The 23,179-nt window shown below is 35.0% G+C and overlaps 4 protein-coding genes across 15 annotated transcripts; 1 reads left to right on the top strand and 3 right to left on the bottom strand.

Annotated features, from left to right (window-relative positions):
* Nucleotides 1-1,324: 1,324 nt before the first annotated feature.
* On the top strand, nucleotides 1,325-3,275 carry LOC110814845 (protein LIFEGUARD 2). Its single transcript, XM_022042427.2, has 5 exons — nucleotides 1,325-1,463; nucleotides 1,541-1,796; nucleotides 1,893-2,006; nucleotides 2,689-2,846; nucleotides 2,936-3,275. Exons 1-5 carry the CDS (start codon nucleotides 1,332-1,334, stop codon nucleotides 3,140-3,142), a joined length of 867 nt encoding a protein of 288 aa, XP_021898119.2. The 5' UTR covers nucleotides 1,325-1,331; the 3' UTR covers nucleotides 3,143-3,275.
* Nucleotides 3,276-4,089: 814 nt separating this feature from the next.
* Nucleotides 4,090-8,568, bottom strand: FKD1 (FORKED 1). The gene is made up of 7 exons (XM_022042392.2): nucleotides 6,948-8,568; nucleotides 6,726-6,851; nucleotides 5,294-5,729; nucleotides 4,948-5,175; nucleotides 4,796-4,845; nucleotides 4,509-4,566; nucleotides 4,090-4,415 (listed from the first exon to the last, which is right to left on the bottom strand). The coding sequence occupies exons 1-7, from the start codon at nucleotides 7,326-7,328 to the stop codon at nucleotides 4,183-4,185; spliced, it is 1,512 nt and encodes a 503-aa protein (XP_021898084.1). The 5' UTR covers nucleotides 7,329-8,568; the 3' UTR covers nucleotides 4,090-4,182.
* Nucleotides 8,569-8,718: 150 nt separating this feature from the next.
* Nucleotides 8,719-13,397, bottom strand: LOC110814814 (2-oxoglutarate (2OG) and Fe(II)-dependent oxygenase superfamily protein). 9 transcript variants are annotated; one of them, XM_088216873.1, is made up of 6 exons: nucleotides 12,920-13,397; nucleotides 11,379-12,545; nucleotides 10,738-10,793; nucleotides 10,563-10,646; nucleotides 10,338-10,453; nucleotides 8,719-9,404 (listed from the first exon to the last, which is right to left on the bottom strand). In XM_088216873.1, the coding sequence occupies exons 1-2, from the start codon at nucleotides 13,193-13,195 to the stop codon at nucleotides 11,409-11,411; spliced, it is 1,413 nt and encodes a 470-aa protein (XP_088072999.1). In that variant the 5' UTR covers nucleotides 13,196-13,397; the 3' UTR covers nucleotides 8,719-9,404; nucleotides 10,338-10,453; nucleotides 10,563-10,646; nucleotides 10,738-10,793; nucleotides 11,379-11,408. The 9 variants fall into 9 exon arrangements, with proteins under 9 accessions (XP_088072999.1, XP_088072998.1, XP_088072995.1 ...); XM_088216872.1 differs by having other exon boundaries at nucleotides 10,563-10,663; XM_088216869.1 differs by having other exon boundaries at nucleotides 11,374-12,545.
* Nucleotides 13,398-13,540: 143 nt separating this feature from the next.
* On the bottom strand, nucleotides 13,541-20,750 carry NEK4 (NIMA-related kinase 4). Of its 4 annotated transcripts, none has more exons than XM_088216863.1 (16): nucleotides 20,531-20,750; nucleotides 19,719-19,956; nucleotides 18,362-18,502; nucleotides 18,157-18,223; nucleotides 17,514-17,579; nucleotides 17,217-17,263; nucleotides 17,079-17,124; nucleotides 16,895-16,975; nucleotides 16,754-16,796; nucleotides 16,615-16,664; nucleotides 16,440-16,521; nucleotides 16,306-16,355; nucleotides 15,730-15,803; nucleotides 15,526-15,577; nucleotides 14,634-15,089; nucleotides 13,541-14,334 (listed from the first exon to the last, which is right to left on the bottom strand). In XM_088216863.1, the coding sequence occupies exons 2-16, from the start codon at nucleotides 19,832-19,834 to the stop codon at nucleotides 13,699-13,701; spliced, it is 2,007 nt and encodes a 668-aa protein (XP_088072989.1). In that variant the 5' UTR covers nucleotides 19,835-19,956; nucleotides 20,531-20,750; the 3' UTR covers nucleotides 13,541-13,698. The 4 variants fall into 4 exon arrangements, with proteins under 4 accessions (XP_088072989.1, XP_088072988.1, XP_088072991.1 ...); XM_088216862.1 differs by having other exon boundaries at nucleotides 17,067-17,124; XM_088216865.1 differs by lacking the exon at nucleotides 19,719-19,956 and adding an exon at nucleotides 19,957-20,023 and having other exon boundaries at nucleotides 17,067-17,124.
* Between the last annotated feature and the right edge of the window lie 2,429 nt (nucleotides 20,751-23,179).

Here is a 23,179-nt window from a genome sequence, read left to right on the forward strand (position 1 = left end):
TTAATATAATAATTATATACCAACAAGATAGTATAATAATTACGTGTCACGTTTAAAGTTACAAACTCGAACATCACTTGAAATGTATAACTAATTCTGTACTTATAATATTTAGTTCAATATAAATAAGTAATTAATTTATTAATGCATTAATAAAATAGTAATAATTAAATTAAATTTTAATAAATATATTATATTTTTTGTCGAAAATAATATCATGTAATAACTAAATTTTTTTAATTAAAATAATTATAACGAGTTAAAAATTTAATTTAATTTTTTTGTTTTTTTAAAAATGATAAATATTTAACTTAATTTAAAGAGTTATATTGATGAAATAAATTTTTATAATTTACATAATCCATCCCTAATAAATTAATGAATAAAATAATTTAATTATTAAAAACAATCGTATAGTTGAAATGAAATAGATATATATGTGTAAACAATATTCATCCAATAATTACACGATGAACGTGAAGCTTAGATATGTATGTATATACATATATATGTATATGGGTATACGTATATGATGGATTACTTGAGGAGCAACGATTATGTATCATGGGAAAATGTAGACGTGTAGTAATGTATCACGTGGAGATAACGATATACAACTTTGTCAATCGGTCAATATCATACAACACGAATTATATTAACAAATAATCATAAATTATATTTTCCATTTCATACATAACATAATCGACAATAAATAAATATTAATTAATTTTATTATATTTTAGTTTATATAGTTTAATTATATGATTTAGTAAATATAGTTAAATGTTTTGATGACTATTTAATTATTCACGTGTACTAATTTTTTTAAAAATTAACGTATAATCAAAATAATTTATGTATACATATATATATATATATATCATTATCTAATTGTTACAATTAAATAATTATTAGATAAATTACTTTAATTAATTTAATACAAACATATAACTTAGTTCTTCCAAATTTAGTTTTCAATTAATTTAATACAAACGTGCAAGTTAATTATTTTTAAAATTAATTTAATACACATTTAAGTGTACAAATTAATTTAATTATTTCTTAATTAGACTAATTTAATTATCTAAAAATTAATGGTATCTAAAACATTAATGATAACTAAAAGAATAAAGTTATCATTTTACATGTATTTTTATAAATCAAATTTAATTAAGAATGTTAATTAATTTATTTTAGTTTTGTAATTAAAATTAGGTTAATCATGATTGATAATTACGAATTTGTTAAGCCAAGCTCTAGAATCTTTCAGATCCTTCCACGTGTACATCGAGTTTTGATTTCCACGTGTCACAATCACAGTTTGACTGCCCATGACGAAGCAAATACGCGACGCATCACGAACTTTCTCATCCCTTCCCGTCCATCATTCTGTTATTTATTGGCAATCCACCATTCCTCTTCCCCTGACACGGAAATCAATCCCTAAAACCAGAAATTCCGAGGTCAGTTTTCTTGCACTTTTCTTCAGTTTCGCACCAAATTTTTACAGGCGTCCAAACATTTTTGTTGTATTTTCTAGTTGAAGATGTGGGCTGTACCGCCTAGAAAGAATGACCTGGAATCCGGAGCAAGGCCTCTGTATCCGATGATGCTGGAGAGTCCCGAGCTTAGATGGGCCTTCATTCGGAAAATCTATTCGATCATAAGTATACAGTTGCTCGCCACTATTGCGGTGGCCGCCACGATTGTTTCGGTTCGTCCGATCGCGCTTTTCTTCGTTACTACCGGCGCTGGGTTGGCGCTCTACATAATCCTCATCATCATGCCTTTTATCGGTATATGCCTTTAAGAACTTACCTGTTCCCGTTTTTTACTTGTCTTTCTGCTTTCTGTTTGTGTTTTATTGAGTCCATTTCTTGGATTGCTTGCAGTTTTATGTCCGCTGTATTACTATCACCAGAAGCATCCTGTGAACTATCTGCTGCTCGGGGTTTTCACAATCTCCCTGGCTTTTTCCGTCGGTTTAACATGTGCATTTACAAGCGGTAAGAGATTTAACTGTCTTTTGCTTCAATTTTCGCGGTTGAATTTGTTACAAGTAACTTTCAATTCTATAATATGCAGAAGTTGTACGATGTTATTTTACTTTCTTTTGCGTTTTAGAATTTCGAATCAAAGCTAATACCGGATTTATAACGTTAATTATGTTATTCTTAATCAAGTATGTTTAATTTGAGATATAATTTAGTTTTAGGTTCTAAGAAAGTTAAGTTTGAATTTGTAGGCGGTAAGATGTTTAACTGTCTTATGCTTCAGTTTTCTCGGTTGAATTTGTTATATGTAACTTGCAATCCTGTAAGATGCAGAAGTTAGACGATTTTATCTCAGTTTCTTTTTTGTTTTTGAATTTTGAATCAACGCTAATACCGGATTTATAACCTTAATCATGTTATTCTCAATCAAGTATGTTTAACTTGGGATATAATTTAGTTTTAGGATCTAAGAAAACGTAGTAGAATTTTCAAGGAATGCTAGGATTAATCTGCTTTGTCTGGCAAGAGTACAAGGCTTGATTTACTTAGCAGGGAAGTATGCTGAGCGGTGATTACTCAAGAAATGGATGACTTCGTTCTTAAGGAATTTCGTGGTCCTTTTCATTATAGCAGACGGTTAGAAAACTCGAATCCATTTAACACATATTTCATATTTGAATTTATTTTGCAACAGGGAAGGTGATTTTGGAATCTGTCATTTTGACGGCTGTTGTAGTAATAAGCCTAACTCTGTACACATTCTGGGCTGCACGGAGAGGCCATGACTTCAACTTCTTAGGACCCTTCTTGTTTGGTGCTGTTCTTGTTCTTCTGGTGTTTGCTTTAATTCAGGTTAGTTGGTCTTCCTGCAACTTCCTTCTCCCTCTCCTGATGAATGATTTGCAAGTTCATTTCTTGATTGCTTGTTGTATGGAATCCAGATGCTCTTCCCACTGGGTAAAATCTCTGTGATGATCTACGGTTGCTTGGCGTCTATCATTTTCTGTGGATTCATTGTATACGATACAGACAATCTGATCAAGCGATACACTTACGACGAATACATTTGGGCTGCGGTAGCTTTGTATTTGGATATCATAAATCTCTTCCTCTCGCTATTAACAATATTCAGAGCTGCTGAAAGCTGAAGAAAATTCTTGTTTTCGACTTGGGTTTTTCTCCAGGTCTTTGGTTTCTGTGTAAAGAAAATACTCATGCTGGAAACAAGTTTGAACTCTGTTAATAAGAAGATTGATGATGAATTTGTTTTCTTAAACTAAACATTCACTGTACCAAATTATTCATTTGACTGCATCCAAAGCTAGAATTAATTTTGCATTAGTGTATAAATTACACGTTTTACCATCAGTTCAATCTTCTCATGAACCTGAATCATTTGCTGAAGCCTTCAATCATTCTTGCTGGAGAGATGCTACTCAGGAAGAAATCAATGCCCAATAAAAAGAAAAAAAGGGGAACACTTACCAGCGCCTGGCTGCAAGTGAATTTACAAAATCAAGCATAAAGCACAGATGATTTGGTAAAAAGATACAAAGCTAGATTAGTAACTAAAAATTTTTTTCAAAAATATTGCTGCCGAACCCCTTTAAAAATAGGGAAAAGATTTGACCCAGGTTGCTAAAATAACCACAGTTCGCGGCGTTCTTGCCCGGGCTGCAATCGAAAAGTCGCCCTTATTTCAACTTGATGCGAAGAATGCTTGAAGGGATTCTAATAAAGTATTTAGAGCTAATAACTTTTGGAGCAGAAGTGAGTTCACTGTGATTGGACTCAGAAACAGTCCAATTTAGCCCTGGCAATCAACGGCTATACAAAAGGGTATACCGGCAACCAGTGTATTTAGAGGAGGATGAGCAGAATTGAGCTAAGGTAATTGGGAGATGGGAAAGTAAGATGGATCATGAACTTGGCCATGGAAGGTATTTTCGTGGCAATTTAGTTTCAAACATTTATTAACAATTATTATCATTTAATTTTATATTTTTTACAAGTATAGTAAGTAATTTAAATATTTGATGTATGTATTTATATATATATATATATATATAAACTAGAAATTTTCAGTGAAAATACGTGGAGAAATAAGTAGATATAATGACAAACTATAATTGTTTCCTTCTGAAAGTTTTTTTTTTTTTTACATAACAAATCACATTAAAATCAAATGTTAAATATTTTTGGTGGTCAAAGTCAAACCCTTCAGCTTCTTTTCGTTCACGATGGCAAGAAGCCTGGAAACTCCCAGAGTCCATATGTCGTATTCCCTCTGGCTTCTGCACTCAAATTCCACAAGCCCTCGTGGCTCCGTCTTCAACCCGAAGTACCGCCGCTGCTCCCCGCTCTCAAACAGGTGTCTCCCCGGCCATGCCGGCATGTCTTTGCAGACCTCCACCACCACATCTACAATATATACACGCACATACTCAGTGTTACTCGTGATACACTTTCAGATTATGTATATATCAAGTTAAATAGAATTAGCTGGCCACTCACTTTTGTTCTTCTTGGTGATCGTCCCTGCCACATGTTTGCTCTTCATCTTCAGCATCACCTGCAAAAACCATGGCCAGTTTTAGTTTCTCATATTTCAATATATATATATATGTATATGTATAGATAAAGGTTGATACGTCCTTATTTGAAAGTTTTTTTGTATTGGGTATTTTGTTGTATGTACACCTAATTCAGGAATAATGAATTATATATATATATATATATATACATATGGAGATAGATTCTGGGTAATTATTATTTTGAGCGGAAAGGGATATGTCATTCACCTGGCCTGTCTTATTGATGTAAACAGACACAACCTTCCAGTGAAGGTCACCTGCAACATGCACCGTAATTACGATTAATTACAGTGAAATGTATATTTAATTATCTTTCGAAAGGTTAGTTATTAGTTTAAGCTGATTAAACAAAGCCTCACCATTGCGAGTTCGTTTGAGAAGCTCCGTGCCCTTGGCAAGAATCTCCTGGTTACAGACACCCAGAAAGTCTTCCCCTAGGGCAAGCTCGTCGCTATAGCTATCGCCATGGTTTCTTCCATTTTCCTTACAGTTCACCCCTGTAACTCCTTTTTCTGTCGGTAGAGCCGCTGCAATATTCCAAACTTCTTTTAATGCTCTTGCCTTCAACGTCGCCGCCCCACGCAGAGCTGTGTCAATGGCAATTAAGAAACGACGTCGCGTGTTAGCAATCAGGAAACGACGTCGTGTGTCATTCCTCTCTTTCTCGTTATACGTGTATAGTTTCAGTGATTATTTATGTATTACCTGTAGCGGCAGCGGCAGTGAGAGTGATAATATCATCTTGGGAGCGGACATTGACGGCGGAGCTGACGACGGAGGCAAGGTGATCACGCTCTGCGCCCATGCCTTCGGCAGCTTCCACGCACTGTGCGGCAACCAAGGTGGCAGCCGAAGCAACTGCCATGTCTGTCTTTGCCATTTGCTCGTTCTTGCCGGAGGAGGAGGACGCTGTGGCAGCTGCAATGGCGGCTATTGCAGCTGCCACTGCAGCAACAGAGACGGCAGCGTGGAGCTGCGCATTGTGGGCTCTGGTTTCCTCTTTCTTCTTTTCTCTCCTGTCCTTCAACCACCTGCCCACAGTCTTGGCGCCACCAGGAGTGGTTCCGCCATTGCCGGCGCTAGTTCGACCGCCGCCGGCCGAGGTGAAGAGCGGTTGTATAGTGTTGTGGGTACGGAAATACTGCAGGATCAATTACAAGTAAAAAAAAAAAAAAAACCAAGGAATTCAATAGCGAAAGATCAAATTATTTTCATTATCGTGTTCAAGTTAAAAGAGTTTAATTTATAATCATCCAATATATATATATATATATATATGTAACATGTGAGTGTGACATTTCGGAGGCACATAAAAGTGTAGAACAAAAGTTTGAAACTTTGAACAGCCCATATGTGAGCTTAAAATGGAAGACAAGTTGTCAATCACAAAGAAAAACATATATATATATATATATGTATGTATGTATATGCATGAGAGATTGGGTGGCGTGAGGTTGAAGTTTAAGTAAACTAGGGTCAGTGATCACATCAAAACTCTTAAAGCATCAAATCAATCAACACATGAAATGACCATTACATATATATATATATAGTATTATATACAGCTAATTCAAGTTCAGAGAGTGATTTCTCTTTCGGCGTCTAGGAACTTAAAAAAGAAAATTTTGACACTTAACTCACATTACCCACAAAAAGAAAAGTAAAATAGATTAAAGTATAACAAAAGCCGCCATAGCCTAGCTAACAAGCTGCTCTTTATTTACACTTTCTTTTAATATTTAATATATGTTTCTGATTGGTTCCCATTTTCATATATATATATATATACACATATATGTAAAGGTCTGAATTTTATCAATGAAAACAATCAGCTGCTTTAGTTGATAAATGGGCAGTACTTCATTTTTGAAAATCATTATGGAAATAAAAAGATTTTATTGGAAAAAGACAAAGGCTCCCGTCTCTATACTACTTATTCTCTGCAAACATAAGTGGTAAAAAAAGGACAAAACTCTGTAAGCGTAATCACAGCAGGGATTGAACACACAGAAAAAAGCACAGATCTTTGGTCTTTTCACCCACCGTCTTCCACCATATAACATCAATGCACAAAAGAATATTTCGCATTTACACACACAAATATATATATATGGTTTATACGGGAAAGAAGAAGTACCTTAACGATGTCGTCGAACTCTTCCGACGGAGAAACCGGAGGGCTATCGTTTTCTGTCAAAGATCCGGCGACGTTCAAAGGTCCACTACTATGAGAAAGTCTCCCAGACGTTAATGGTGATACCTCCTGCAGCACAGATACTTTTTTAATAATGTACTATAAAGAGAGAGAGAGAGAGAGACGCCATTAACAGGGCTGTTGTAATATGACTGAAAAACTTACCGACTGAGACATGATGCGCTCCAGAACAAGCTGAGAAGTAGCAGAAGATGCGAAAGAGAACTGAACGTTGCTGTTGCTCCGGTCATTTCCATTAGGGATTTCTTCACAGTCTCCACTAATTTCTTCAGGTATAGATGAGGAGGTAGTGGTGCTAGTAGAAGTAGACTTGTTAGATGGAACCATGGATAGAATGCAAGGAGGCTGGTGGTGGTGCAGGGCTTTGGAAACCTCCAAGGCCGACGCACTCCACGACCGAGACAAGAACTCCATCGGCCCTCTCGGGCTCTCCGGCAACTGCGACGACCCACCGGAGCCGCCCAGCAAGAACTCCGCCCTTCTTACACTCATCATGTTGATGGGATTGAGACGATTTTCCTCCATTTTACACCAAAAAGAAAAAGCAAACGAAGAAGAAAATGAACAAGAAACCCAAAACCCAATACTTGAAATGTTCTTGGGAGGGAAGAAGTTTGAGGTTTATGTGTGTATTCGTCTATATATATATACATACACGAGGAGGTTGGGAGAGGGGGAGGGGAGGGGGGAGTGTTATGGTCAATGATGGGAAAAGTCGGATCGGGTTCTGGCATAAGGTTGTGAAGAGGGCATGTGGGTCATCTACTTTTAGGATGACACATGTCATTGTCTTTTGGCGAGCCCAGTTTTTAAAATGGAGTTGTATTATTGGTTAATACCCAAAAGTAGAATGCAATAAACAACATAAGACAAGGCATTAATGAGAACAAACTTGATTAATCATGGCTGGGAGCCTAACTTTGTATGTCTTTGCTTTTCTTTTTTTTTTTCTTTTTGAAGGATTTGGTTTGAATTTTGGACTGAAGTTTGGATAAAAAAATTGGGTTAAACATGTTTTTTGTAGTAAATATATTATTATTTATATGTATATATGTTATGTAATTAATAAAATACATGAGTTATTATTAAAAACACCCTACATGCATGCTCCCTTAATAATTACCATTCCTTATTCTAGTTTAAAACAAATATAAAAACGTGCCTCCAAGATGGTCACATTGGTAACCCTTTTCCTATTTTTTCTCTCTCAATTTCTATATCTCTATACCGACATTATCGATTCAATGTTTTTCAACTTTCATTTAAACATCGTAACCAAACTTAAACGACATACTAGAAGTATGTAAAAAAGTAAACTAGTAATGATAAAAGCTAACCAGATACGAGTCTCGCTAACAGTACTTTTAAAACATAATGCTCATATGGACACACATCCTACCACATGGGTATTTCTGTCGAGTGGTATTAGACATATTGTTGGTGATAAGGATTTATACAAACAGAATATAAACTTCTTTTTATATATTATCACTTGCTATATCACCTTTCAATAGTTTTACAGAACTATTCAAGTAAGATGAGGTGGGATATTTGATACCTCGATGCAAAACAGCAGCTTGGGAAAACTAGTGAATGGGAACTGTCTTAGGCGCCTAAGGTGTTGGTAGTATCTGAGGCCGACAAGATTATGAAACTTGAATAAAACGACAAAGTTTTAATCAGAACCAAAAACTAAGCTTGCTACAGTTTAGGGCACAACACAAAGCTGCGCAAGTCAAGAGGGACCTCTTGCTAGAATGCGCGTGCTAGGTTACGTCACCATCTCTCTCTTTTGATCTTCACTTTCTTTTCTCCCCCTTCTATTTCTCTAATTAACACAGACCAAACCCTATAAATCCAATTCTTCTTTCATACTTCTTTTTCTTAAAAAAAAATTTATATTTTGATCTTTTGCTTCTTTTTTGTTTTTTTTTTTTTTTTTTGTTTCTTGTCTTCCTTCTCTGAGCAAAAGTTGGAAAGAAGAAAATAAGAGAAACAGCTTTTTCTTTTTGTGATCTTTTGTTTTTGGCTTGGTGACCACTGACTAAAGTGACACCCTTTATTCTCTTTGCTTGATTCACATATCCCTATTTCAAATGTTCACTTTAATCATGGAGAATTAGATGTTAATCATTGGATTTCTAACTAATTTTGATTACAGAGACTTTGTTAGAACTTTGAAATACCCAAAACTCTCCCCCCCCTCTGTTTCTCTCTCTACCCTTTCTAAAGTACTAGTAATACAAAGTACTTCCAAGTTTTTTAACTATGTGAAATATCCCATCAAGATAATCTAACACTTCTCTTTAATGGGTCTAATCTTGATTTGGGAAGATGAACTTTTATCCTTTAATCGAGACTGGGACAAAAAGATATGTTTCAAACTCTCATAAATCAAAATGAGCAGAAGAAGAAACTCAACTTTAACAAAGCAGGAAGGGAAAAAGAAGAAGACTAATTTAGCAGCAGCTCTGGATGGCTAAAAGTTGTTCTATCTCACATGCACTAAAGAGTAACACTCACATTTTGCAATGCCTTTAGGAATCTCCTCCTCTGGCCTCTGTGCCTAGGGATTTCCAGCAACCAAAATTCAATTATCACCTGCAATAATTAAAAATGGGTTTAACGGGTTGAATTATAATCATCCTAATGTCATGCATTAACAAGAATTTTTAGTACGGAAGAGAGAAATACATGCATGCTAGAGGGGTTTGGTTAGATGTTTCTGACAAGCTACTTCATTGCATGGGGGACATTTGAAAGGTACAAATAGCGACCCATCAAGCCAATGCCAGACTTGGTGTATTCAGCCATTGGGGGACAATACATGCAGCTGCCAGGGACTTAGGAGTATCCTGATAAAACTGTTTAAGCAACAGCCTGCTACAATTATTGCGGGACAAACAATATCTACAGGCATCTAAGACATGGTCCACTTCCCTCGCCTTGTGCAAATAATAACTGGAAAATTTTAATAAAACCATTTGATGAATGTGTCAAATCCTGACCGTTCAATGAGCAATATTCAATATTTTACTTACATAATCTGCACGTTTAAATCTGGGAAGCATGGTACTTCCAGAATTTGAATGTGACTTATAAGACCAACTTTCTTAGCAACATAGGGTACTAATAATTCCTTGTACCCAGAATACTTCTCTCCACCCCACTGATGAAAATTCCATGTTTGTTTTCCATCTCACTTGTTCTTCCCAACTTTTAAGACTGAAAGCCATGGGTTTGGAACAAATGAATTTTGTTCGTCGAACTAAATCTGAAAATCTACACTTATTTTAACGTACAAGAGAGTGGAGATTCTCACAAAACCGTAGAAATTTAACTCCTATACAATTTGAAATGGACTTGGGTAGGGACTAAGTTTCTTATCATTTTTTGTTAGATATCTGTCACTCTTTCATAGTTAAATAATTAATAATCATTAAATGAATTCCACATACAAAATTTATTTCTTCCAAACAAAGCCTGAGAAATTAGTAAACTCCATATTTCAGAGATTGATTGAGATGTACTCACCTCAAGGTCAGAATGACAACTGATGATTCCATAAACGCACTGCTACAAACCTTAATGCAAATCGGGCAGAAACTCGAGACAGTTTGACACCCCCAAATCTTTTATAATTTAATCACCTACAAATTGTATATTTCTGCATATTTTTAGATAATACAAAAGCAAGAGTAATGCTAGTAAATTAAAAGGACTTAATCAATCCAACCAACAATAAGCCGAAGACTCCACCAGAATTCAATTTGGAGATGACTCCTAGTACAAGCAGCTTTCAATTATTCTCTGTCATATCCAGATTGCATTCATTCTGTCCCCCTGCCGATCAGTGCTCACTGGGAATATATCACCACTTTTCTATTCAATAAAAATAATAAATAAATAATGGTAATAACAATAATGCCACCACCTGAAGCTTTCTTGGGTGAGATCATGGAGTCTTAAATATCATCCTTAATAAGACCACTGAGACAGCAGAACATTAGCAGATAGTGCGTCAAAACATGTTTATGTGCAGTGTCCTTTGCTTATCTACTGCAAGGCTCACTCAAATGCAACAAAACAAATGAAAACTCGAACTAGAAGCAGATCAAAAGACAACTGATACAAAGATGACTCACGGTACACCATTAAATAAACTAAATTTTCAGCGACACCAGTTTCATCTCAGCCTCAGACTTCAAAGCATGAGATTTAGGCTTTGTTTGGGGCACTTAAGCTTCGATTATGGAATTTACGTGGAAATCCACAGTTAGTTCAACTATGAGAAGATAAAAGATGTCTTAACAGTGATAAATTTTATCGGGTAGAAAATTTAAAGTGAAATTGGAAAAATGTGTTCCAAATTCAGTTAAAATTGATAGACTTTGAAATATCGTATTTCAACTCCACATGGAATTCTCTCTAAAATGTTAATTTTCTTGAAAGGGATACTCATCTTATTACAGTTATACTGTGTATTTTCAAATGAAGTTCACTTGTCCCAAACATAGTCTTACCATCCCTACCAGAGAATCCTCAAACTATTTAAGGGAAAAATGGAAACCTTACTACAATATTTTTTCCGATACACGCGGATATTTAGAGAACACTTTTATTGTTGGACTGCAGACCGCTACTGCCGTAGTATTTCTTGGTAGTTTCACGTGAGAATTCTGCAAATGTCATACCATCCTTCAGTCTTGATAAAAGAGGTGGCACAATCTTTTTAATTTCTTGAGCTAACTCGTTTAGCTCCAGCTCCTCAAGGTGATTTCCTTCACAAGATACCCCTGAATACTGAGTGCCTAAGTTGCAGTGTTCCATGGGGTAATCTGAAATTGAGAAAGTTTTGCTCCATGCTGGTTGAAGAAAAACAACAAAAGTTTCCCGGCTTATATTCTCCATCTTTGTTGGTCGGCGTACACAGTGAAGGGTTGAGAATAGCTTCCCTTTTGATAAGATATCAGCAGATTCCCCAACCTGAATTATGAAACTTCCAGGGGAGGACTTCACCATTAGAAGCTTGTTCTTGCTGGCATGATAAATTTGCAAATATGAATGGTCCCTTGGCCAATCACATTCTGTACTACTAGTTATTAAAAGCTCATCGTCCGACATTGTTGATGATAAGCAAGAAGATTGCGCAAGAAACATGGGATCGGTCAGAACAGTGAAAATACCATAGTCATAATGCCACTGCTGCCACAGATCGGAATAAATTCCATGTGTTCCAACCTTGTTGCTGTCCAAATCTAAGTTATACCCTTCTGATGGTGTTTGATCATTCCTTACCAAGTATTCCTGGTGTCCTCTCTTAGTAGTGGTTCTTTTGGCAGATCCCTTCTTTTCCCCAGCTTCTTTCAGTATAAGTGTATCTTGAGCCAAATGGTAATGTATAAGCCGCCCTTTTGCTGCACATGACTCCAATAAGCTTTGCTCCAATTCATGGCCACCAATAGCCTTATCACATATTCGTGCAATAAACAGTCCTAAATCCATCATGTAAAAACCTAGCTCTTTAAAAACAGTTCCAAGATCCTTAAATTCATCTTCTAGGGTGTCTCTTACTCCATCAACACGTAGACAACCTTGATCTGTATTGAAGAAACCATCTAACCTTCGAGCAGATTTTCCGTTAGGAAATTCATGGCTGTCCGCATACTTCAGTTGCATCGCAAAAGAAGACACACTTCTATCTGGGTTCTTCAAAGGCACATCACTCCCCAAGCTGTGTTCCTTAAATTTTGGAAATTAAGAGAAATAAATATTGATAATTTTTTCTAAACCAAGCAGAATCAACCCCTTAAATCCCAATAGCAAGCTGAGTAGTTTCTGCAACTACGTGTTTTTTCTATTTACTACAATTTTGTTGAATAACTACACATACACATATATAGTCAACGTTATTAAATAGGATTTCGGGTTTGGATAACTGATAAAAGAAGTCACTGTTTACAAATGTAGATACAATTAACCGGAAAGGATAAAACAGAGTACACCATACCCTATAGCTCTAATATCTTAAACCAGTCTTACTCCAATCAATTTACTTATAACAGCAACATTTAATTTGACGGTAATACACATAATTGTATAGTCTCAGAGGTTACCTTGAGGACGCGTTTACGAGCTTCGGGATCGAGAAGAGCCAGCTTACGAGCGAGAGGGAGGAGTTTCCGGCGGAGGACGGAAGCGTCAGGGACACCTGTGATCGAGAGGAGACCTGGACCTGTTGGGCCTAGGGTTTCCATTATGCTTCTAGTCATCATCTCCAGCCTTTCCCCCTCATCCGGGGAACAGGATAATGACGATGACGATGACGATGATAATAAAATGAGATCGGAGTAACTGAGTTCGTACAATTCCATGATCTCTGCTTCTTCCATGGTTGTTGTTTGTCTCCGACACTCCAGTCTCCGGACTTAAAATTTGGGCGGGCAACTGCCAATTAGAACCCTAGAAATATAGAACTACAAAACGGGCTCCTGTTAGTTTAGAAAATTGATGGCCCAATTAGACACTATTATCCAAAAAATATGAACAGTCTCACTGGTTTAAGGATTTGCCATGTGAAGATTGGATTAAGTTTGACTCAATGTTTTCAGGTACCATTTGCTGCAGATTTTGGAATTTGGAGATAAAACTCTTACAAAAATCTAGTTGTACAACTCTCAATTTTCACAGAAGTGCACCAATTACAATTACCCATCTGCTATATGAACACAATAATATACAAGAAGATTTCTTCTTCTTTATTTCTTCATAAAAGCCGTCTCTAGTTACAGTCTTCTAATGGAGATTAAGAGAAGACCAGAATTCACAACCATCATCCTATTATTTAGACAAGAAAGCACAAGAGTGGAGACCTAATGGAGATTAAGCATTTTGGCTAGACTGCAGCCTCTTTGAAGCTCTTAGCCAACCAGATTGCAGTCTCCCTGGGAGAAACCTTTTCAGGACCAAATGGCTTCAACAAAACCCCAAGCTCATCGTACCTTTCTTGTTGCAGAAGCCTTGCACTAAACTCAAGCAACCCTTCAAGTGCTTCTGCACGTTGCTGGTACGATGAGGTATCGAACCGACGTTGTCTTGACTCAAAAGATGAACGGCTTGAATTTCCAGCCGTTGGATGATGTACTGAACCTTCACTTCCATTTTGCATTACCTCATGATTTCCATCGTCAAAATTTGACCTTTTAACTACTCCCCCCAAAATCTGGACTGTGCACTTGTCCTTTGTGATTGAGTGATCAGCATTGTCTGATGGTGATGAAGAAGAGCACTGCACAGAGGTTGACGATGTTCCACGAATAGGATAGAGAGGCTCTTCAGATGATGCTAATGGGAACTCAGCAATCTTGTCAATTCTTGGCGCATTTACAGATACATCTGGGGACTCCACAGCATGAAGTAGCCCAACATCAGCTCTGTATGGTGTTTCCACGGCTGCGGCTTTCCTAGTCAATGGAAGTGATGCTCTTCGAGTAGGATGGGAGGATTTACTTGGAGTATGCGATGTCCTAATCTGAAAATATAAACATGCCCCTTACTGTTGTTAGCCACTTAGAAATCAATCAGACAGGTCTTAATTGACTGAGATCTAACCAATATACAGAATTCAAAAAAGAATGCATCGGCTTTTTTATTAGAAATTTCCAATAAATTCCACAAACACAATCACTGTCTCAGGATCCATGAATTTCGCCCGTTGAGGCCATGATATTGGAAAATATAAAAGCCATCCATCAAGTTATCTATGAACAAATAAAATTCAAAAGAAGAATATAAAGCGCCTCCTCCAGTAACCATTTTGCGTGAACTTACCAAATCATGTTTTGGGCCAATATTTGATGATGTTTTTTGTCTTCTTGGAGTAGCAGAATCTTTTGCTGGTGTCAATCTAGGAGTTCTAGCAGTGCCCGTAGACTTTGTGGCCACAGGCTTTCCAACTACAATCTCTTCGTTGACAACACCAACAGATAATTCCGAGAATCTCCGGTTCAGAAAGATTGGTGATTCCAAGGTTCTCCGAGAAGAAGACACAGATTCTTGCTCCACTTCATAAATACTTGGATTCAAGGCCCTGTCATTGCTAAATGATAACCTTCTGTCCCTGTCGATGAAAAAGGGAACAACTTCTGGCTCCATAAATCTAGTTTTCTTTACACGGTTCAAGTCAGTCCACTGGAGTGGAAAGGTATTTCTTCTTGGGCTATTCAATTTTAGATGAATTTTGAGGATATAAGGTTGAAGATGGGGGTGATTGAGCAACTCTGCAGCCTGGCGAAGAAATTGGACTTCAGTTTGCCATATAATTTAAAGAAACAGAAATGAAGGGCACGTATTTGAACAAGCCACTAAGTCCTATCAGCTCTCGGGGAGCATTTATAATGGAGTAAATTATTATAAACAGTCCAAACTTCTATAACCTGCCAAGTGGAACATAAGCATAACTAAGATTTCATTTGTGAAACTTATCTTAATCTTTCAACCCAGTCCAATCTCTCTATATGCCAAAGATTGGCGTCTATATTTGTTATCTGGACTAACAAACGCACCTTAAACTGGCCCCGAATGAACTCGTTTTAAGGAACACAGAATAATAGCTAATCCATGTTTGATGATGTTTTGAACAATTCCTTTTTCAGCGTAGCCCGCATGTGTTCACTAAAGAAAACAAATTCCAAGGGAAAAGGAAAACCAAAGTCAAACTTACACTTGGTCTGAGTTCAGGATTTTTCCGCAACATGCTCTTCACAAGACCTCGACTGGAAACCAAATAAATATTAAGTCAGACATAATGCTTATTCTAAAGCACCATATATATAGGCAAGCTTCCAGTTACAAAATTGAAAGCAAAAGAAATAAAAAAACAAGAAGAATTTGAAACTGTGATATGACTAAGAGGAATTCGCCTTACAATGCACTAGAATACGTTGTAGGAAGAGGAGCCACTATAGACTTGTTTATCTTGTTAATGAGAGCTTGCATATCCTGTTCAAAACAGGAAGACAAAGAAGCTTATATCATTGATATGATGCTATATATTCTATGTTACATAGGGACAAAAGTTAGGATGCTGAAATAAATATAAGAAGATATAGCAACAAGATTTTAATATTTCGAAGGTTGACAACATCTTTTCCTTCAATCATTTTCTAATACCCCAAGTACCAAGTTATAGCAATCTGAATAATTTGCTCCAAATCTCTGAAAATGATGTTTGCAGGAGAGGGAAAAAACCCAATAACACAATGTGAAAGATTTGTTTACCTTGCGACCAAATAAATAGTCACAGAAATAGGACAGTTCCAATAGCATCATAGTGCACTCCCAAAAAAGACAAAATTTTCTGTAATGATTTTAGCATTTCTAAAGAAGAATTTCACAAGGTTGTTTCCTCAACCAAGAATTTTTATCAGCTGTACCCATTGCAAGAAATGCCAAACACATCATGATAATATATAGAATTTGCGACAAAAAATTAGCAACTTACAAAAGCCTTAAATGCAGGCTTCTGAGCAGACATTTCGTAGACGCAGCATCCTGGTCAATGCATTTTGTCATTGCTACGCAGATACTAAAATCTAACAATTAAAAATTTGTAAACTTTCAGAAGACATATTCTACCTAAAGACCAAATGTCTGACTTGGAACCATAAGGTATATCAGCAAGGAGTTCAGGGCACATATAGCTTGGAGTTCCCACAACCTGCATATAGAGCATAAACCAATAATTATATAAGGAAAGGGCAAAAAGCAAAAATAAATAATAACCTCTATTATGGTTAATCATATAACTCACTGAGGATGCAAGATCATCAGAAGTCAACATCTTTGCAAGGCCAAAGTCACCTGCAACAAATAAGTCGAAAGAGTACCATAAACTGCTGCAATAGTATAGCAGATAAGAGAAGACAGTAACTAATCCGGAAGTGTCTTACCGAGACGAATGTCTTGATCTTTTGTCAAAAAAATATTTGAACACTGAAGCAGTTCCAAAACACAGTGAGTGCAAAAATTTCGGAGCTTTAGAAATATGAGCAATAAATATACACATCAATCATACTGGAAATGCTATAAACCTTGACGTCACGGTGGAGAATGTGCTTAGCATGCAAGTAATCAAGTGCCATCAAGAGCTGAACAAGCCACTTGCAGAGTTTCTGCACAAAATTTCAAAGCAAGAAATTCAAGTAAATGTTGGTTAGAGCACTCGACGTATAAACATATATCGACAGAGATATGGATAGCCACAAGAATAATAACCCCTTCAGGAAAATGAACACCATTGGCCTTTTTTATTGCTTCTGCCCTGTACAGCAAGAAATGTCATAAAGACCAGTAAAAACTTGTTACAACACAGAAAAATTGTTTCTCAATTGAGAAACTGATATAAACACTTACATATCTCCCCCTTCACAGTATCCAATGACAATGCACACGTAGCAGCCCTGCCAAACAAGACATCAAATTGGCATTCCACAATAAGAACACAGCATCCATGACAAAATGCCTGATTTTTACGAACTAGATAATCTAGATTAAATAAGGGCAAAATCAGAATAGGCAAACACACAATAGAACATAAAATAAATACTTGAAGTCCATGATAGCAGATTGCATTGCAATATTCAAGACTCTAAATGCGTTTACAGCCAGCATATATGCAAGGAGAATCATCTGAAATGGAGCAGGTGTCACCTTTTCTACCCATGAGTCTTTGTATTCCACAATAAAGGGATTTCGAACTCTGGAAATAAGCTCCATCTACACAGTAGAAACAAAGATCACCTTAGAACAGATCAAATGTAAATTACCAAATGAAAGACATCATTCACATAAGAAAGATGCCAACTATCAGAAACAGACATACAGGTAAAGGAACAATAATGTTTCTGATAAGTGATTTTAGCAAAAGCTAGATTGTTCACCAGCCTTTTGACTACAGTGACTATTGACATTTGACACGCAACGCATGACAACTAACTCAAAAATTCAGTAACTCGCTTGTTAACAAGCTCAAATGTACAATAGGTTTTTTGATAATGTGTATCTTTCATATCCAACAATAGCAGGTTGCTCAACAGAATCTTTGCTCCCTTATTGAGCCTTCCAAGCCAGGTTTCAACCTATTCCTACCAGGCCCTGGAGCAGTTGTTTCCATTACAATGGTCATCGGAGTAAAACAAATTAAGTAAAAAATATAAGAAAGCCTAACCTTTTCAAGTTTCATATTTCTTTAAAAATTATGGAAAAAATTTTCCATGTAATAAATAAATTTATGTAGAACGTTGCAATGACTTAGTCCAAAGTGAGATGTGAGGAATAGGCATTAAATACTGACCTCCTGGTGAGCTGATCTACGTGCCCTATCAGTCTGTCGAGCAAGACGAATCTTTTTCAAGACATATCTACTTAGTGAAGAAAAGTACAAAACCAATAAATACACTAGAAGTCATGTCATTCCACAAAGTTAGCTAATTTGACTAAACGTCCAACCAGAATTGAGTATGCACACAACATGTACATATAGAAGCAAGTATCCTTACTTCTTTCTTTCATGTTTATGCTTCACAAGAAGAGCTGAACCAAAGGAACCTTTACCAATCTGCTCCAGAATTTCGTACTGTTCCATGGATAGTATTACACCACTGCTTGAACTTTTCAAAAGGGTTTTGAGCTTCTTTTTCCTGGTGATCAGATATATTAGGTATTAGGATTTGCACCCATATAAACATGCAAAATGAAAAGATAATAAGAGAGTAGTGACTAGTGCTAGTGCAACCACACAAAGTATAAAATGAGAAGACAATTGAACTAACAAGAAGTGTATTGGAAGTAGGTCCCATGGGGCTTAGTTACAATTTACAAGTATAGGACTCGGCAAGGCTTCTGATTGATGTAGGTAAGGGGAGCAAAGATACATTACTTAAGGTCTGGGTTGAAAAGAGAATTGTTCTTGAGGAACTTAACATTTACAGACAAAAATGACATTGACAAAAGAGACACAGTAATTGTTAGGCTTAACACACAGTAAATATGGATTCGAGCAGCATAACATTGAGTTAGACCTTTCAAAAATCTTTAAGGAGTCAAATACAATATCAGAAGGAGAAAACACCACAGGAAATCTACACAAGAAAACAAAATGCTTCTACTTAAAATGGTAGTATAATAGATTCTAACTAGAGATCCAAAACTATTTGATTGATGAATCTATAACTCTAAACATTACACACTCCCTTGGGGCGCCCACAAATTGAGATACACACACTTACTTTTCTTTGATCACTTGGCTAAACAGAAATTTGAAACTCACTATTCTCTCCTAAAATCCTTCACATCTCCAGCCCCACACTACCAGTCTCTGTCATAAACAACCACTTGCTAATTCTATAAGGCATGAGAAGTTCAACATATGTTGATGGCTGATGATGCAAAAAATGTTTAAGTGAGAGAGGATGGGGGCTGGGGTGTTTATGCAATCAAAATTGCCTTTTACAACAGACCTACCACAAAAATCTTCCCCCTGTCCATGAAGGAGAGAATGCTCAATTAGTTAGCTGAGATTCATTCTAGTCAATCCCATGCGTAGGTCAAGCTTTTGTTCAGGAACAATTAATAAAATTCATATCATCAACAATTTCTGAATATGAATCTCCTCTATTTTCACTATTTGTTTCTCTATCACTCAAGCATCCAATGGTATCTTACTTCCCAAATCTTTAACTATCACAGAGAACTACATATTCTTTTTGGTTCGTGCTCAAATCTTAGAGAGAACCTCTTTATCCAAAGCATCTCTTTCCTTCTTAAATGCACGTGCTCTTATAAACTGTCCAGAAACAGCTCTCCTATAAAAGTAAAGTGAAGATTATAATATAAACTTTTTATCATCAAAATTACCTAAAATATATTTGCAATGATGCCGATTCAAAAATTATCTTACAACATTCAAAACTCAAAACATTCTTTTGGAGGAAAATGAAGCAAAAATTTCTTCCCAGTCCTTTCCCTTTCATTATAACTCTTCCAAATGATATGAAAGTTTCAATCCTTCATACATCATCCATTTCCATTCCCTCCCCTTCCGAGAAGGTCGTAAATGAAAGATAACCGACAAATACGAGCTTCCATCATTTACCTTCAAATAGATAAAGAAACGGCGTTTACTGTCATGACAAAGAAAGAGTGTCGAACGCCAAGTTCACCTATAAGGAATCATATCTCAAATAAAAATAAACAGGGATGAAATTCCTACAGCAATATATACTCCGTTAACCCTAGAGTATAACTAGGATACCAAAAACAAAAGCATGAGCCATAAAGTGAGCCAGAAATCCACTCTCGTTTTTAGTTTTTAGCATATACTGCGAGCACAAAAAACATTACTGGTTTCAGTTCACTTCTCCGATTCGGCTACCGACAAATTACCGAGTAAAAGACTTCTCAGGCAAGAAACAACGAGAAATCAGTACATCTGGTGAGAGTAATTTGAATTTGCAAGTAAATGCAACCAAGAATTTGAAAGAAACCGAAACCAAGGAAAAAGAAAGAAACCGGACTGCAAAAGACAAGAAAGGGGAAGAAAGCCAAGCTCGAAGAAACCAGAAAATTCCTCCAAAAGCGTCAATAAAAAGCAAGAATCAATACAGAAAACGTAACCAAATAAATATGTACGTATATACATAATGAAGAAAAGATGAAGAAGAAAGCACCTGAAACAAGAAAACCGTCCAACTTCTTGGCTACGAAAGACGAAATCAAAACCCTACCGTGGCCGCAACACGAGAATACCTTGAATCCGCAAAGAAATATGACACCAAGAATTTGAAATACACGGAAGATCACCTACTTTTGTCTCGAAATGGAGAGAGGTGGGGAAGGGGAGGAAGAAGGGAAAAGTAGGGAGGGGGAATTTTAAAATTCAAAAAAAGAAGAAAGGTGAGAAAGGGTCAGACGGCTTTTTCATTTAATTTATTTTTTAATATTTTTTTAATTTGTTTTTTATATTTTTTAATTTGACTCGAGAAGGACGGGAGTGCACGAGTGGCTGGCTGGGAGTGAGGGTTATGATTCTCTGCAACCGGGTGTAGATTTATAAACGTACTAAAACGTCGTCTCTTGCACAAAACGACGCCGTTAGGATACGTTAAAACGTCAATTGACACAGACAGGATGCTTTCCTTGGCCTGATTTTACCATATTGCCCCTGGCCTTGACGCCCCACCCACCAAGATTTGATTTTAACCCCTTGAAGATTTGTCCTTTTCATTTCGGCTTGTCGGTTTTTATTTTATTTTTATTTTGTTTTTACATGTTTGTTTTAAATGTAAATTGCTTTTATCATTTTATATATATATATATATTTTTTTTAATTCAATCATATACTTATACCATTATTCTCCTTATTTATAATTACTATTTTATTTTTAATAATTATTTTTTTATTTTTGTAAATTATATATACGTATATATATATATATATATATTACTTAAAAGCATATATTTTCCCATTTGGGCTTTTTAAGCTTTTTGGTTTCTTAAAATATAATTTAAATTTTTTGGACTTTATTATAATAGTTTGAGCCTTCTCCATCGTGTTAAGAACTTTCTTTCCAAGCCCAATAAAAATAGAATAAAAAAAAGTAATATATATATATAGTGAATTTTGGTTCCCCTATCTTATTTTTAAATAAAAATTAAATAATTAAAATATATGTATAAATTAAATAACTAAAATCTCCTTATTAAATATTATTATTATTAAAATTTTATTATGTATTTAAGAGTTATTAGTAATAAATTAGTGAGTATTTAATTTAATAATTACATAGTAATAGAGTAGTGATATCTTAATTATAAATTAATAGGCTTTTAATTTTAGTAATTATAAATTAATGGGTTAATAATTTTTTAAGTGGGTTAGTAATTATTTTTTTAATTGAACATTTAGACAAATTAAATGATACATATACATTTAATATTATAATAAAGATTATTAAAGTTATACGAGTTAAAATAGAAAAATAATTGAATATACATTAAAAGGGTTTAATAATAAAACTAATACTAATAAATTACAGTAGTAAAAAAGTTCAAAAAAATTAATCTATCAATATACATATAATATATATATATATGTATATTATTGTGTTATATATATATGTGTGTGTGTGTGTGTGTGTATAAACAATTCATGAACATGGGTCTATATATCTAAGTAAGTAGAATATTGGATATGAAATTTTGACATGATTGATGGTGATAAAAATGAAATCTTTGCACATCTAGTTTTTGATCTTTATATTTGGGGCATGCATATATATATATATATATATATATATATCTATATATATATCTTTGTGTGTGTATTTGTTTACTTTTTTTCATGAATTGTGATATGATATTAACCATTACTAATTCATTATTATTCTTTTGGTGACAATTGAATGCACCTTTTGCTTTTTACATCTTTGAATATGTTTCTTTTAGCATGCACTTGAAGGATCATTTCAATAATATATTATCAAAAATCTACATGAATATATTATCAAAGATACATAGATATATATATAGATATATATATATGTGTATATATGTATGTGTACTTATCAAAAATTACTTAATTTAATACCAAATGTGGTTTCAATCGTGTTGTACCCCCTTTGATTTCGTTCATATCGTATCATAATTTATATTCATGTATTATTTATTATTAAATTTTTAAACTTTCATTTGGAAAAAATATGTATTTACAATTTGTGTATATGTATATCTAGTCACTAACCACTATTTAAATATTATTACGCTACCTTTTTTAAAAAAAATGCTATAAATTTAAATTTTATTTTTTATTATATTATAATTAATATTTATATATTAATATCTATAATAGTTCACGACTTGTGAATTTTCTATCTTTATGTAGCACTGCTTCGTTAGGCTTTCCCATTGTATTAAATTTTTTATTGTTATTTTTTATTGAAATTTGAGTCGTGTTTTTGTCCCAATATATCTGATCATCTTCTCATGTCAGCTATTGATTATTGTTTTTATGAGTTATTATCTCACAAATTATCTAATCAGACACGAGCCTGAGATTTCGAGCGAATCCTTCATTTTGCTCATCAGTTTATGAAGTATTAGCAGTCGTTTTTAGTTATTGTTCCCTTCTTAAAAGCACGTTTTTACGCGTTATTCACGTATAAAGTATAAATTTCTTATTAATGTACATATATATATATATATATGAACGTGAAGTGCTCTTAATGTTAAGTCCGTTACTCATATGTGAAGTAAAAAATTTTATTAGAAAATATATATGTACGAAGAGTGAATATAGACTTCTAATAAAAACAGCTTCA

The sequence above is a fragment of the Carica papaya genome, chromosome 3 (genome assembly GCF_054855325.1).
Source record: "Carica papaya isolate Zhongbai chromosome 3, ASM5485532v1, whole genome shotgun sequence".
NCBI lineage: Eukaryota > Viridiplantae > Streptophyta > Magnoliopsida > Brassicales > Caricaceae > Carica > Carica papaya.